Source organism: Saccopteryx leptura, chromosome 1 (assembly GCF_036850995.1).
Source record: "Saccopteryx leptura isolate mSacLep1 chromosome 1, mSacLep1_pri_phased_curated, whole genome shotgun sequence".
Taxonomy (NCBI): Eukaryota; Metazoa; Chordata; class Mammalia; order Chiroptera; family Emballonuridae; genus Saccopteryx; species Saccopteryx leptura.
In genome coordinates, this window is record NC_089503.1 from 92,414,047 (window position 1) to 92,429,834 (window position 15,788).

Genomic DNA, 15,788 nt, shown 5'->3' on the forward strand with positions numbered 1-15,788 from the left:
GAGACAGAGAGAGAATCAGAGAGAGGGATAGATAGGGACAGACAGACAGGAACGGAGAGAGATGAGAAGCATCGATCATTAGTTTTTCATTGCAACACCGTAGTTGTTCATTGATTGCTTTCTCATATGTGCCTTGACTGGGGAAGGGGGGTGCGGGGGGGGGGGGGGGCTACAGCAGACCGAGTAACCCCTTGCTTGAGCCAGCGACCTTGGATCCAAGCTGGTGAGCTTTGCTCAAACCAGATGAGCCCACACTCAAGCTGGCGACCTCGAGTCTCGAACCTGGGTCCTCTGCATCCCAGTCCGACGCTCTATTCACTGTACCACCACCTGGTCAGGCCAGTATACTTTTACTCTTCATAATTCTATAAATTATAACCTTCATTTTATAAATAAGAAACTGAGCCCCAAAGAATGCACAAGATAACGCAGGAGTTAGTGTCTGACTCCAAACCTGTTATTTTCCCAGAATGTAGAGAGAAAAGGAATCTTAACCAATGCCTTTGTCCTCAAGAAATCAGCATCACAGCACAATGAAGAAGTTAATAATGGTAAGCACAATGTCTTCAATTCGCTGTTCACATTTTATTACATATTTACCCCTTGAGTGAGAGATTAGTATTATTATATATGATTTCAGAGATGGGAAACAAAGAAAAGTTATTTCCCCAAAGTCAAATTGAAACAAAAATCAGAATGATCAGAATGCAGCATTTATGAAAGTGCAGTGTCTGCCCCCATCCTCCTGCACACACACACTCACACACACACACACTCACACACACACACACAAACAGGTATTTTCAAGAAAACAAGGCAAGCACATTAAGCAAATAGTGCACAGATCTCTAAAAGTTTTCCTTTAAAAAAGCTTTTTGTTAAAATCCACTCCTAATTTGCCTCCCTTTGCCTAAGAGACTCCCCTGGTAGTGTATTAGTAATCAAATATGCATATTAACTGTTTAGACCACAAGAACCATTTAGTTTCTTGGTGTTTCTATCTAGAAGAAATTTCCTGTTATGAAGCATTTGATTATCTAACATACTTTACTTACCAAAACGTTCATACATCTACAGCACAGTGATATTTAAGACTCCTAAAAATGACACGGAGGCACTGAAACACCCAGGGGAGTCACTGGAATTAGCAAAGACTGATTATCATAACTCTTATGTTTTATTGAATTTCATCTCCTCACAAATTGATACTGCATGTGTGATAGTTTACTTCATCAGAATGTCTGACTCATCAGAAATATTTTTTAGCTTTTTGGGTAAGAAAATATCTTCTGTGCTCTTCAATATAATAGGAAATTTTCTGGTACCAACCATTACTCAAATCCCATAGACTCTCTAATGTTCAAGAAACAATGTATTTATAAAGTCTGAGCCAAGGACACATTATTGTGTAAAAACTAAGGCCACCAAATAACACACTGAGTGATATAACTGATTATTCTCATATTTTTCAAGGATTAGTTCTAACTTTGAAAACATAACATAAATACTAATCAAGAAATTAGTACTGAGCTTCTCAAAGACTAACTAGTTACCAGTTAGTTACCAACTTTGATTTGGTGAGAGGCAGGTGGCCTGAGGGATTAATCAGTTATTCTAAGAGGTTTAACTAAATAGTGAAAGAATAAGACCTAGATATATATTAAATAAGCTTCATATCAGCTTTGTGTGCAATACAGGAAGGTTAGAAATACCTTTGAATGTTACAGTCTGCCTCATTTGACATTCACTCTCATTTTTTTCCAAAGATATAACCCTCCACCACACTGAGTGTTCCCCAAACACCTCCAGTTCATGATATATAGGCCTTTAAATACACAATCAGTACCTTCACACTTGATACCTCTCTAAGTCACACTCATCCTCTCAGCTTAGGCTACAAATCCATTATCTCCAAACTCAATGGGGCCCTCAAAAAATACCCAATAATACTGTTACCTGTTCTGGGGCACTCTGCCTCCACATTTCTTAAATTCACAATTTCTCATTTTATCACTTGTACCAAGACTCTATCCCTCCAGTATTATTGTTATGTCTATAGTGATTACTGTAGGATAAATATGTGGATGTGCTGGTTTGTTGAGATTTTTATTTAATAAAATTTTTGGCAACACAAGATTCCTTATTCACTGAAATAACAATGAACAAAACAGCATGGTAGAGACACCATCTCTATATCCTACACAGATACACATCTCTTTAAGAACTAGTACACACTTTATAACTGTCAGCACATATGCTTCCCCAATAGTACTGTAACTACAAGCATTTTAAGATAATCATACTAACCAAAGTTAGAGAAAACTGGCATAAAATCTAGAGATTATTGTGAAGTTTCAATAAAATACCCACGCGGGAGGGTTTGAAAAACATTAAAGCATTCTAAAAAATAATGTTACACTGTGTTTATTATTGTTTATATCTAAGAAAAAGCTACAAGCAGAACAGTTCAAAATAAAAAAAAGGAAGGAAATCTTACCTTTTGCGACAGCATGGATGGACCTGGAGATTGTTATGTTAAGTGAAATAAGCCAGGCAGAAAAAGACAAATACCATATGATCTCACTTATATGTGAAATCTAACAAACACAATAAGCTGAGGAACAAAATAAAAACAGAGGCAGGGTCACAGGGAACAGATGGACAGCTGTCAGAGGGAAGAGGAGACTGGATTAAAGCTGAAGGGATTAGACAAAAAACATATATGCATAACCCATATATACAGACAACAGGGTAGCAACAGCCAGAGGGAAGGGGGGTGGAGATAGCGGAGGGAAGGCAAAGGGGAAGTAATAGTGATGGAAAATGACTTTACATAGGGCATAGGGACACACCATGTGGTGTGTAGATGGTGTTATATTGAGTGGGACACTTGAAACCATGTCAACACAATAAATCAAAACAAATTTTTAAAAAATCAACTAAAATATGGCAGCACAAAGTCATCATAATCTATACAGCATTACTAAATACATCACAAACTACACAAGGATTTATTCACTCTCCTAGCAAACATATTTTAGGGGGGTATCTTTGTTACAGCAACTTAACCTACTGTTACAGCAACTTAACCTAGCTGTAACTTTGTTACAGCTCTTAACACCATTTTTTTTTTTTTTTTTTTTTTTTTGTATTTTTCTGTAGCTGGAAACGGGGAGAGACAGTCAGACAGACTCCCGCATGCGCCAGACCAGGATCCACCCGGCACGCCCACCAGGGGGCGATGCTCTGCCCCTCCGGGGCGTCGACCAGAGCCACTCTAGCGCCTGGGGCAGAGGCCAAGGAGCCATCCCCAGGGCCTGGGCCATCTTTGCTCCAATAGAGTCTTGGCTGCGGGAAGGGAAGAGAGAGACAGAGAGGAAGGAGGGGGGGGGGGGGGGTGGAGAAGCAAATGGGCGCTTCCCCTATGTGCCCTGGCCGGGAATCGAACCCGGGTCCCCCGCACGCCAGGCTGACGCTCTACCACTGAGCCAACCGTCCAGGGCCCTTAACACCATTTTTATAAATGTTTTCCAGCTGAATGAATGAACACTATCTGTTAAGGCAGTATTGAACATATGGGTGATACACTTCCCCCAAACTCTTTTTCTTTCATTTTTTTTTTTTTTACTTTTCTAATTATTTTTTAAATTTTTCAGTGATAGTTGACCTGCCTTGTTATATTAGGTTCAGGTGCACATCCCAGTGATCAGACATTATGTAACTTAATGGTAAATCTTACACTCATCTGACATAGTGCATAGCTACTAGACAATTATCGACTATATTCCTTATGCTGTACTTCACATCCCCATGACTATTCTGTAACTACCAATTTGTACTTTGATATCCCTTCATCCTTCTCACGCATCCCTCCAACCCCCCTTCCATCTGGCAACCTTCAAAATGTTCTCTGTATGAGTTTGTTTGTGTTCTACTTTTTTTTAAAGATACAATTGTCAAAATGTATTTATTACCATTTTATTGTTCGTGTTTTTTATCTTTTTTTTCCTCCTTAAAGAAGACCCTTTAAGATTTTGTGTTTGTTGGGCAGATAAAATGTATTATGCTCACTTTGTTAAAGAGGCCGTTGCCCAGGTGATATTAATGTGTGTTGGGGTGGGCTAAAGGCAGGCAGAATCCTTGTAGCCTGGGGCTTGGTTTTGGGATTAAGCCTTTCCTACCCTTTTTGGTGTAAGGTGGTACAATCCTATCATGCCTCAGAGAAGTGACTTTGTATTAGAGACTTCCCTATTATGTATATTGGATTAAGGGTTTGGATTTCTACACTATAAAATGGGGATGGAACGAGAGTTTGCTCTCTTGGTTCCTGAGGTTAGCATGAGAGAGCGGAGAGAGGAGAGCCAGCAGCTAAAGGAGGCCACGTGGAGGAGGCCAGGAGAAGCAGCCAAGATGGCGGAGTGCTGAGTGAGATGCCAGTTTGTGTAGAGTTTGTATCTGGGATAAGGAAGGAGATGGGGAACTGAGGAGAAGAAGGCTGGTGAGCTAGAAACCTTTGATTCTAGGAAACTCGGATAAATCAGTGGCTTTGTGAGCACTGAGTGTGACTGGGTTTTGGAGCCCAGTGTGTATTCTTACTTGCCCGCCGGGTGCAAGGTAGGATTAAAGGCTATGGCCCATCAGTTTTTGGCTCCTTTGTTTCTTTACCGACTGTCCGAATCCAATGCGAACCTGCATGGGCCGGGCTGCTGGCTTTACAGTGTTTTAATTATGTGTCTTGGTGTGGGCTTCTTTCGGTTCATCTTGTTTGGGACTCTATGCTTCCTGGACTCGTATGTCTATTTCCTTTACAAAATTAGGGAAGTTTTTTGTGCTTTTTTAACATAAGTTTTTAAAAAACTTGCTCTCGCCTGACCAGGAGGTGGCGCAGTGGATTGGGCGTTGGACTGGGATGCGGAAGGACCCAGGTTCGAGACCCCAAGGTTGCCAGCTTGAGCACGGGCTCAACTGGCTTGAGCAAAAAGCTCACCAGCTCAGACCCAAGGTCACTGGCTCAAGCAAGGGGTTACTCAGTCTGCTGAAGGCCCGCGGTCATGGCACATATGAGAAAGCAATCAATGAACAACTAAGGTGCGCAATGAAAAACTGATGATTGATGCTTCTCATCTCTCTCCCTTCCTGTCTGTCTGTCCCTATCTATTCCTCTATCTGACTCTCTCTGTCCCTGTAAAAATAAATAAATTAATTAATTAAAAAAAAAAAACTTGCTCTCTCTTTTCTTCCAGTAACCCCATAATGCTAATGTTAGTAAGCTTGAAGTTGTCCCAGAAATTCCTTACACTACTCTGATTTTTTTTTTTGTTCTTTTTTCTTTTTGCTCTTCTGATTGGGCATTTTTTTCTTACTTATCTTCAAAATCTCTTATCTTATTCTTGGCTTCATCTTTTCCACTATTGAGTCTCTATAACATATTCTGCATTTCAATTCATGTATTTTTCATTTCTGACTGGTTCTTTTTTATGTTTTCTATCTCTGTTTTTATGTTTCTTATCTCTTCATTAGGGTTCTAAGTTCTTCTACTCTTCCTCTAAATCAGCAGTTCTCAACCTGTGGGTCGCGACCCCGGCGGGGATCGAACGACCAAAACACAGGGGTCGCCTAAAGCCATCGGAAAATACATACTTATAATGTATATAAATCTGTATTTATATTTATATCGCGACCCACAGGTTGAGAACCGCTGCTCTAAATTCATCAAGCATCCTTATAACTAGTGTTTTAAACTCTACATCTGGTAGACTGCTTATTTGTCTTCATTTTATTTAGCTCTTTTCCTGAAGTTTTTTTTTTGTTCTTTCATTGGGGGTGTGTTTCTTTGTCTCCCTGTATTTGTTTCTATGTATGTGTCTCCCAGGCTTGGTAGAGTGGACTCACGTTGTAGGCATATTATAGTGTCCAGAGGCATGGCTTCCCCTTCCACCCAAGCTGGACACTCCAGGTGCACCAACCCCATGAGGGCTGTGTCTACCTTTCTCTTGTAGTGAGCCTTGATTGCTATTGGCACATGAACAGGAGGGATTTACCCCCAGGCCAATCAGCTGCAAGGACTGGTTGTGACCCCTGACCACTGACCTCTAAACACTGTGGAGGATCAGCTGTGCAGGGCCCACTCCACAGAGCAAGACTTACTTCAGAGGTGCTCTGGTGCCCAGTGAGCCCATCCCTTGAGTATGCCACTCGTGGAGGTGGCTGGGTCGTGGTGCTTCAACATGGTCTGAAGCTATCCACTACACCTCCCAGGAGGTGTAGGCCAAGGTCGGCCACCACCTTGACTCTGCCCAGGGCCACCAGGCATGAGCTACAAAACAATCTGCTGATGGCTGCTACTTGTGGTGGGCTTGGAGGTGACCGGGCAAGGCCAAGCTGTGAACTGAGGCCAGCTGCTGCTAGCGCCGGGCCTGGGGCCACTTAGGAGAGGTTAGAGGCTCACTGAGGCCAGATACTGATTGTTTGAGAGATTTTAGGAAAGTCTGAAGCATGATCCAAGACAGGCATTCCTATGGAAAAGCCACTGGGCTAACATTTACGAGTGCTTTTATAAATCAGACTTTCTACTGGATATGGACATACATAAATCTCTGTCTTGAGGCAGTATTAAGCAAAATCACAGTATAACACAGTAAATCCTAATAGAGAGATGTGAGCAATAACTAGTATTTTATGGGGAAAAATGCAGGAGAAAACAAAATGTGTATGTGTGTGCTCACACACAAAGTTAATCAGGAAACCATTCTCTCCAATATTAAATTGGAGGGTTCATGCACGAAGAAGCATAGGCATAAGGCAGCAAGGAAATAAAAAGCATGTTTTAGAAAACTTTATTTTTTAGATTTTTTTTTTACTTTTTAATTTTTTTAGAGAGAGAGAAGGAGGCAGGAAGAGGAGTGGCAACATCAATTCACAATAGTTGCTTCTCGTCTGTGCCTTGACCAGGCAAGCCATGGGTTTTGAACTGGCGACCTCAGCATTCTGGGTCCGCACTGTATCCTCTGTGCCATCACAGGTCAGGCACTATTTTACAACATTTTTATTTCCTCCACTGGCCACAGCACACTGTAAAAGAAGTCAAGTGGACTCCAAGGACTTGCAATTAAGGTAACCCCAGGATTTCTACATAGTCCCCTCTCATCAGACTAATTCTAGAGATCCCTGTAAATGCAAATTCTTCAAATGTTTTTGTTTTTTTGTTGTTGTTGTTTTTTTTTTTTGTATTTTTCTAGAAACAGGGAGAGACAGTCAGACAGACTCCCGCAAGCGCCCGCCTGGGATCCACCTGGCATGCCCACCAGGGGGCGATGCTCTGCCCACCAGGGGGCGATGCTCTGCCCCTCCGGGGCGTCGCTCTGTTGTGACCAGAGCCACTCTAGCGCCTGGGGCAGAGGCCAAGGAGCCATCCCCAGCGCCCAGGCCATCTTTGCTCCAATGGAGCCTCAGCTGCGGGAGGGGAAGAGAGAGACAGTTCGCAACCAGTATTATAATAAAGTAAGATTTAACAGGTTGTTCTATACATCTAATACCTGAAACTCCTATATTTTTTTTTCTGGCATCCAGATCTATTTCTTTCTCCCTTCACCTTTTTAAAAAGAAGTTGTAATAGGCATATGAATAAGTCATTGCTCCAAAATGAACCAGTAGATGGAGCATCTGAGAAATGTTGTTTCAATCTCACTCTGGAAAATACAAAAGCCAATTGTACTGTCAGAGTGACCCGCACGACCATGCCTCTCTCTTCTCTACCATCCACAACATTTTTGAATATTGGTTTATTTTGAGGAAGGGGGCCATGGCATGCTTATAAGAATGACATGTGGCCTACTGAACATAAACTTAAGGGAGCTAGAAAAGCATCCTCAGAAAAAATGGGAAAACTTTCCACAAATAATTAAAACTACAAATGGTGAAACCTCAAAGACCTTCTACCACACAACTGACAAGATTATTTTGAATACAAGAATACAACCACAGGATGTGGCTCCAAATCATCACTTTTATTCTGTCCCTAATTAGGCAAAAGTTCACCTGGATATATTCACCTCGGCGGAGCTACGTTCAGGGTCACTCTTCCAAAGAATCAGTCTGCAGAGCTCACTGAGTCTATACCAGTGAACCCGAAGGTGTGGAATTCAGTCACCTGGAGACACATTTTTGATGCGCTTAGAAGTCACATGAAGTTTGGTCTAAAATATAAAGTCCAGATCCCTCCCTAGAGCTATCAAACAATATCCTCTGAAGGGGAGGCCCAGAAATCTACATTCAGACCATTTTCATCAGGTATTCTTATGTTTACTGAAGTTTGACAACCACAAGCTTTAATGAAGAACTATTTCATAAATCTCAAAGCCTGTATTAGGAAGTGATTTTCTCACTGCTCTATTTATAAGGATGTTCACTCTTTCTCAATCCCCTACAATAGTCCCACAAATCTCCGGCCTTCAGAGATATTTCTAGTTCCCCTACTTCCTAAATCATTCTAGGTCATAATTTTCAATTTTATGAGGTGCTATGAGCTTACAGCACATAGTTCTAAATCTTCAGATCCTGTCCAGAAGTGATATTTGAGGAGCAAGACTATGTCACACCATCTTGCAGTGCATTTTTGGAAACAGCAGCCCACTTGCTGACAAACATTTCCCTCTCATTTGAGAGAGAATTGTGCAGAAAATATAAGTTGACTAGAGACTAGAGGAGGTTGGATGAGAGTCATTTCACGTATCTAACTTCTTAAAATATAAATAAGCCACCTGAGAAAAACCAGAAGGAGAATACTACCCCATCTGGTCTTTTTTAGCAAAACTTCATTCTGAGTCTTGCTTTAAATGGCAGGTGTAGGTAAAATTCAAATAGGTTTGCATACACGAGTGCATCTTTCACACAGTGGATATCAAACCTAAATATGCAGTTTGATAGAACCAAATATAACACACACAAAAAATCACACATAAAAGAAATAATATAATTAGATGATTAAACAAAAATATCCATTAGGTACTATGCTAAATGTGAAATAAGCATAAGAATGTTGAGGTTAGAGTCAAGACTTAAAAATAGGAACTTTAAAGTTTGAGTTGCATCACTGCCTCATGGATAAAACAGGGCCTACAGCCTGGCCTGTGGTGGCACAATGGATAGAGCCTCGACCTGGAGAGCTGAGGTCACCAGTTTGAAACCCTGGGCTTGCCCAGTCAAGACACATACGACAAGCAAGCAAGGAACAACTAATGCGAAGCAACTATGGGTTGAGAATGCTTGTTCTCCCTGCCCCCGTTCCTCTCCTCCTTCTGTAAAATCAATAAATAATCTCTAACATAAAAAAAAGAGAAACAATAAAGAAAAAAGGGGCCTTCAAAGAATACCTAGTCACCGACAGTCCTTACAAATATTCTCCTTGCTTATGCCACTTAATATTTTTTTCTTTCTAGACGTGTGTGAGTTCCAAAATGGATCATTATACCCTCTCACTAACTCATGGTGAACAATGTATATATCTGGAAATAATGCATTCATTTCACTATTATATTCAATAAAATTTGCATATTTTAAATTTCCCCTTAGGCTCCATATGATAGAAGCAACAGAGCAAGACAAAGGTGAGTGAAAAGAGCAATGATGATATAGAAGGGAAAATTACATAATAGCACTCGAGTACATTTCCCATGCATCTCAGAGTCCTTCAAGGTAGATAAATTATATACTAAAAAGGAATATGTAATCAGTCATCACCTCTGTCTACTAACTAATAATCATGGATGATATTTCCCATTGTCAAAACACAGCTTGAAAATGAAGACCTAACAATTGAGCTAGTCGCCAAACAAGAATAGAGTGCTGTACACAAAACATAAATGACATTAGCCGGGTAATTGTTGCCCTCTCACAGCCTAAACCATTGAACACATGTACAAATTAGTTTGAAACCAATGGACAAAGAACACATGAAATTCTCAGGTAAATAAAATAAGCGATTTCTCTTTTACCTAATTCTTTTTCTAATTTAAAAGTAATTTGTTGTGAAATGCCTACATTCCACCACATATATAGGTCCTTGTAGTCTTACAAAATTTATATGTCATTTTCATATTGCCACATAGCATTTAGCAGTTTATAGAAGTGTTTCAATCTGCAATGATTACATATGCTTGTGTACAAACACGAGTCCTAGCCAGGGAGCAAAAAAGGAACTCCAGTTTTAATTTTTTAAATGGATTGCCTGGATAATGCCAACAAAATAAAACTCCTTGTTATCACTTTTTTTCTTTTTTAGGTACAAGACATCAGTTAACCTATGAACTCTTTTATAAGGTTACTAGCAAGTAAATTATCAAGAAAAAAAAGAGAAACTTTTAGGTCATTTGGAGGCATTCAAATTTGGCTGAAATGAATAGATCTCAGCCCAAAATTATTATTTAGAGTTCCAAGGCTCTAAGAAGATAAGTGTTGGTCTTCCCAGGGTATCACGTCTAGAAAGGGGCTCATGACTCAAACTCTGAACCTTGCTCCTCTCAACCCTGCCATGTGGTCTGTCGGTAAACAGGGACAAGGTGGAGACAGGCAGTAAGTGGCCAGTAACTTCTGACTTCAGATTATTATTTCTATCCTTTACAAATGTAAACACATTAAACTACTAGAATACATTCTGTCTAATTTTCTAATTGTAATGAATCTGTTACTCAGAATTTTATTAGATGAATTGAGCCCAGATGTTAAGAATTTCAATTAAGACACAGGCATTTATTAAATATCCCACCCTCACAAATATATTTTATATATATTTTTTATATTTACATGCTAGTTACACTCACACTTACCTAGCTTTTCTTAATGGTTTACAAATGTCAGAGAGCTAAATGTATTAATATCAGGGGAGGCTAAATGTCTATTTTTATGCCCTTTCACTTTTTCATATGCTTGTAGCAGTATAATACCATTTACAAAGTAATGAAACCATTTTTGCTTTTTCGCTACCTGAGTTGCCTCAATTTTTTTAAATTTTATTTATTTATTTTTAGAGGAAAGAGAGACAGAGAGGGAAAGAGAGGAGAAAGAGACAAAGAGAGAGAGAAGGGGGGAAGAGCTGGAAGCATCAACTCCCATATGTGCCTTGACCAGGCAAGCCCAGGGTTTCGAACCGGTGACCTCAGCATTTCCAGGTCGACGCTTTATCCACTGCACCACCACAGGTCAGGTCTTTTTTCGCTACTTGAATCCAAATTTCCCTTCATTTCTTTCTTTGCTCAGTGTTCTCCCATTTTCTTGGACTATTATCTATCTCTGTATGTTTCCTCCCCTTACTTGTCATCGTTCTGTCACTATTCCTCCTGCCATTCTGCTCTCTGTAGCTTCCGAAGCCTTCCCAGCCACCTGCAATGTGTAACAGCCAGTGGTCCTCTGACAAGAAAACTAGGGAAGCCTTGCCCTTGGGTTGGTCTCTGGGAGCATCGTCACTGATGTACTGACACTAGCAAACCCAAAACAAACATCAGAGTGATAGGCTCCCAAGCAACTCTCATTTATGACAATAAAATAGAAATAAATGAGGTACTAAATTCACCCTTGATGTAAAATCCCCAGCTGTTTCTCCATGTGTTCCCAAGTAAACTATTTCAATAATAAATGATTTGTGCATCTTCAGTCAGGTCTTTAGGGTTATTGTTATTGTTATGGCTGCACTCCACAGATTCCCAGCAAACAAAACTACCCAAAGTGGATGCTAAACAAAATTTACCCTAGACATCCCCAAAACAAGTGGAGTTCTTACAGTTTGCCTCAATTCAGTTTCCTTAAAATAAAGAATAACCATAATTAAAGAAGTTGTATGAGGTCTAAGATTGGGTTGTTGTTGTTGATGTTTCTGGTTATTGTATTGCCAGTTCTTTGCACAGTACTTGCCACATAGTAGATCCTCAAATAGCTCTTAATAATTGGGTGGAATAAATATGACTTTGATACCCCTACTTAAAAAAGCAATCTACTTCCCTCGAAGTTTTAAAATTCATAATATGTGCTTATTTTTCTTTCATATGCCATTACGGTGGTTTATCAAAGCTTGATAATACATTTTATGTCTCCATAGAAACCAAGAACAGGGAGGGATCCTAAGTATAATACCTTACAAATGAAAAGGATCCTAGAGTTAAAAGTAATATGCACAGAGATTTAGAAATGTTTACTTGTCCAAGGCACAAGAAATGAGGACCAGGTCCCCTGAATTCCAGAATTCTTTTCAATCTCATTAATTCGATTTACTTTTATTATTAGAATGGTATGACATGTTATAATCTTTATATCCAACATCAATGTATATAAAAATGACTTTTAAAACATCAGAAACCCGAGTTTGAACATCCCACTGATCAAATAAGTAGTTTAATTACAATATCCTAGTACTTATTAAATTCATTTCCATTTTTCTACTTGCAAATTATTCAGAATGAACCATAAATCTCCAGTGATTGAGACAACATTCCATGATGAAGCCACTAAGAATAAGAGAGCTTTCAGAGCAAGTATCTTTTCTCCTGAAGTATACTGTGAAGAATGCAAGAAAGCTCAATAAAATGAAAACAACTAGAAAATGCTATCTAATAATGTCCTGGTAATAACTACCCTCAGAGATTTTTTTTTTTAATCAATCAGCTTTAATAAAAGACAGGACCTAATCTCTCTCCACAAGTGTTTTCAGAAAAGTTTAGAATCCTGACAATGCAGGAGAGTGAATCTACCAAACTTTTTGAAGAAATGTTCTAGCTTACCAAATAAAAGAAAATACGGTGGAGAGATCCACAAAAAAAAGTCACTGCTTTGAAATGTAACCTCTGTCTTCTTGGTGTTACTAAGACTATTGGTGATACGGTTAGCCAATAAGAATTTATTTACTGTATACATAACCCATTGAAAATGTTTACACTATATTCACCAGTATGTTCCAAGCATTCCAGCTGACAGGTTTTTTTCAAAATAGAAAAGACTTACAGCCTGGAAAGTACATATAGCTGTTGTATATATTAGATCACCATAATTATTTTCAAATTCCTTATCCTAAAACCACTACCTAGGTACACGTTTTTTTATCCAGCCAAAGGCTGCAGTCATTTAAATTTGACTTGTAAAGGTACAAATCAGAGAGTATACCTTCCCTCCTATTCTGGTAGTAAATACCTGAGCCTGTTTATTTTTTCTACTCCTCACGTAAGTTGTTGAGAACAGTGTTAGGATGAACTGGCATTACCAGATGCACTGCCATTACTTTTCAGAAATTTGTAAATTCTGATTTTCAGGAAAAAAGGGAACCCAGAATTATAAAAAAAAAAAAAAATTCCCCCAAAAGAATCATTATCTTTAGTAAAATCATTGTATTCAGATATGAATCTGCTGTGCTGAAGAATTAGGATATTGTATAAATGTTGCTGTAAGTACTGACACAAAACCATAAATGCACAGGATTGATGAACTCCTTTAATAAAGACTTACGCTCAACAACATCAAATAGTTCCTAAAATTACCCTTCCTGGGAAATATTTGCAGTAAAGCACAGGAAAGAGTCGCCAATGCATACTGAGCTTTGTTATCTAGGTTATCAGTGGAAGAGGTGGCAGGAAGGTAAACCAAAGGGAAAATATACAAGAAAAGATGACTGAAGGAAAGAAGGATGACCAAAGAGTAGTTTCATCGTTAAAAGAAAAGGTCCTGTCTCATTAATGCAGAGGACACCGGATAGCTGCAGGGTTACCTGGTGCTAGTACACCCAGTCCCTCAGGATCCCACTCATTCTCAGGTCCCTCCTACCATCAATTGCAAGAGTACTTTCAAAAGAAGACTCAAGAGTAGTCAAACGAGATCAAAGTTCAGATTTATTTTGCAAACTTCAAAGAAGTAAAAGTCCCAAGGGAGAGGAGGTAAAAGCACTGTCAGAAGTTGAAGTCCTTGTATTCAAGGTAAGGGTAGCAATAAAAGGTGGATGGAGGTTTGACACTGCATGCCTGATTCTGTCTGCAATGGTGTGGGATTCCTTCGAAACAGGGGTCATACAGATCATACAGACTAAGACTAAAACACAGGTCTGGCATGCCTGCAAATAGTACAAGTCAGGGGTAGCCGAAATCCCTGAGCAGGAGTGAGCAGAAGCGCTCTTGAAGGATGCCTAGGGGGAGCCTGGTGTACACCTGGAACTGTTGATAGAGCCATCCCAGAACGAGAACAAGTTTGGAGGCTAGGAAGGTATTTATTCATTCGACAGATATTTATGAAGGTCTTAATATAAGAAAAGCGCGAAAAAAAAATGAGTGAGAAAGCACTGAAAAATTCAGGGAAACATAGTGAAGGTTTGTGGTACAGCTGCAAGAAATACCAGAGAGGTTTCCAAAACCAGACCCCAGGGTTGCCCAGAGAAAACGGTCGAGCCAATCATGCTCAGTGGATAAGAAAAAAGGCTATGGGATGGGCAGAATAGAGATCAAATGTTTTTTCATCAGAAGGCAACTCGAAAAGTATCTGACAGCCAATTCCTGAGATTGGATTAAAGAGATGCAACAGAGAATGCAGATAGCCTGTGGAATTCAAAGATGTCAGAAGAGGTCAAGTTGAAACCAAGAGTGTGGGAAAAAAAGAGAGGAAGCGTTTCCTGGAATGGGTAGGCGCCCCTTTGGGAGAACAGAGATGAAAGACGAGGAAATGGGAACTGCGGAGCACAAGTGCCTGGGAAAGTTTAGGGGAAAGAAAACAGGTGGGTGTGAGGGAGCTCTGGGGCCGTCGGGGTGAAGTGGGGTGAAGGAGCGGAGCTGGGCAGGCAAGCCCCGAATCAGGAGACCCCAGGAGAACGAAGTCTTCCTCTTTCAATGTGTTCTGCTGCCCCCTGTCCCCAGAGCCCCGGGGTCGGGGTCTCGCCTGGGTCACAGGGACCCGAGACCGGCGGGGTGAGGACGGGCCGCCCCCCAGCGGTCGGGCTCCGCGCTCCCGTCCCGCTCTCCCGCGCCAACTTTCCCGATCCCCGCGCCCTCTCCCGCGCGCCGGCCCCCCTTCCGCCCCGCTCACCGAGGGCGCCGTCAGGCGGCTGATGCTCTCGCCCAGCGAGTCCAGGTTGACCCGCCTCCGGCGCTGCGCTCTCCGGGCCCCGGCGGTGGCGGCGGCGGCGGCCGCGGCGGAGGCGGTCAGAGCCGGGGCGGCGGCGGCCGCGCGGGGCTCCAGCTGTCCGGGCGGGCTCCGGCTGCCGTTCCAGCAGAGCCTGGACAGGGGGCATTCCCCTTCCTCCTCTGGGCTGGTCTCCAGGTAGTCGGAGCCCAGAGAGCTGAAGGACTCGGACGAAATCTTCCTTCGAGACATGCTGCTGGTGGCGCTGCGGCAGCCGCGGCGGCTGCAGCGGGAACGTGGGGGCAGCAGCGGCGGCAGCGGGGCCGGCGAGCGGCGCGTTAGGCGCGTCGGAGTCGCTGAGCGCTACGATCGCGCTCGGCCGGGAGGGAGTCTCCGGAGCCGCCGAGCCCCCCGAGCCAGCTGCTCATGGCGGGAACTTGGGCGCCGCCGCTTCTCCGGGCCCGGGCTCGGCGACGGCGCCGGGCTGGGCTGGGCTGGGGGCCGCCGCCGCCTCTGCTGCTGCTTCGCCGCTCAGCCTCAGCGCCCGCCTCGGCGCATCGCCGTGCGCCGCGCTCCGGCCGCGGGGAGGCTCCGCGTGTGCGACCGCGCGCGGGCGGCGGGAGGGCGGCGGGAGGGTTGCGGCCCGTGCGCTCTGGGAGGCAGAGGCTTCTACCGCCTGCGCGCCGGTCTCGCCCCTTCCCCTCTCT

At 42.1% G+C, this 15,788-nt stretch overlaps 1 protein-coding gene across 1 annotated transcript in view; it reads right to left on the reverse strand.

Moving 5' to 3' along the window:
• GUCY1A2 (guanylate cyclase 1 soluble subunit alpha 2) overlaps positions 1–15,333 on the reverse strand; it is a 324,452-nt gene extending 309,119 nt beyond the window's left edge. Inside the window, exon 1 of the mRNA XM_066371589.1 lies at positions 15,046–15,333. Coding sequence (XP_066227686.1) covers positions 15,046–15,333 — 288 coding nt within the window. The remainder of the gene's footprint in view (positions 1–15,045) is intronic.
• Between the last annotated feature and the right edge of the window lie 455 nt (positions 15,334–15,788).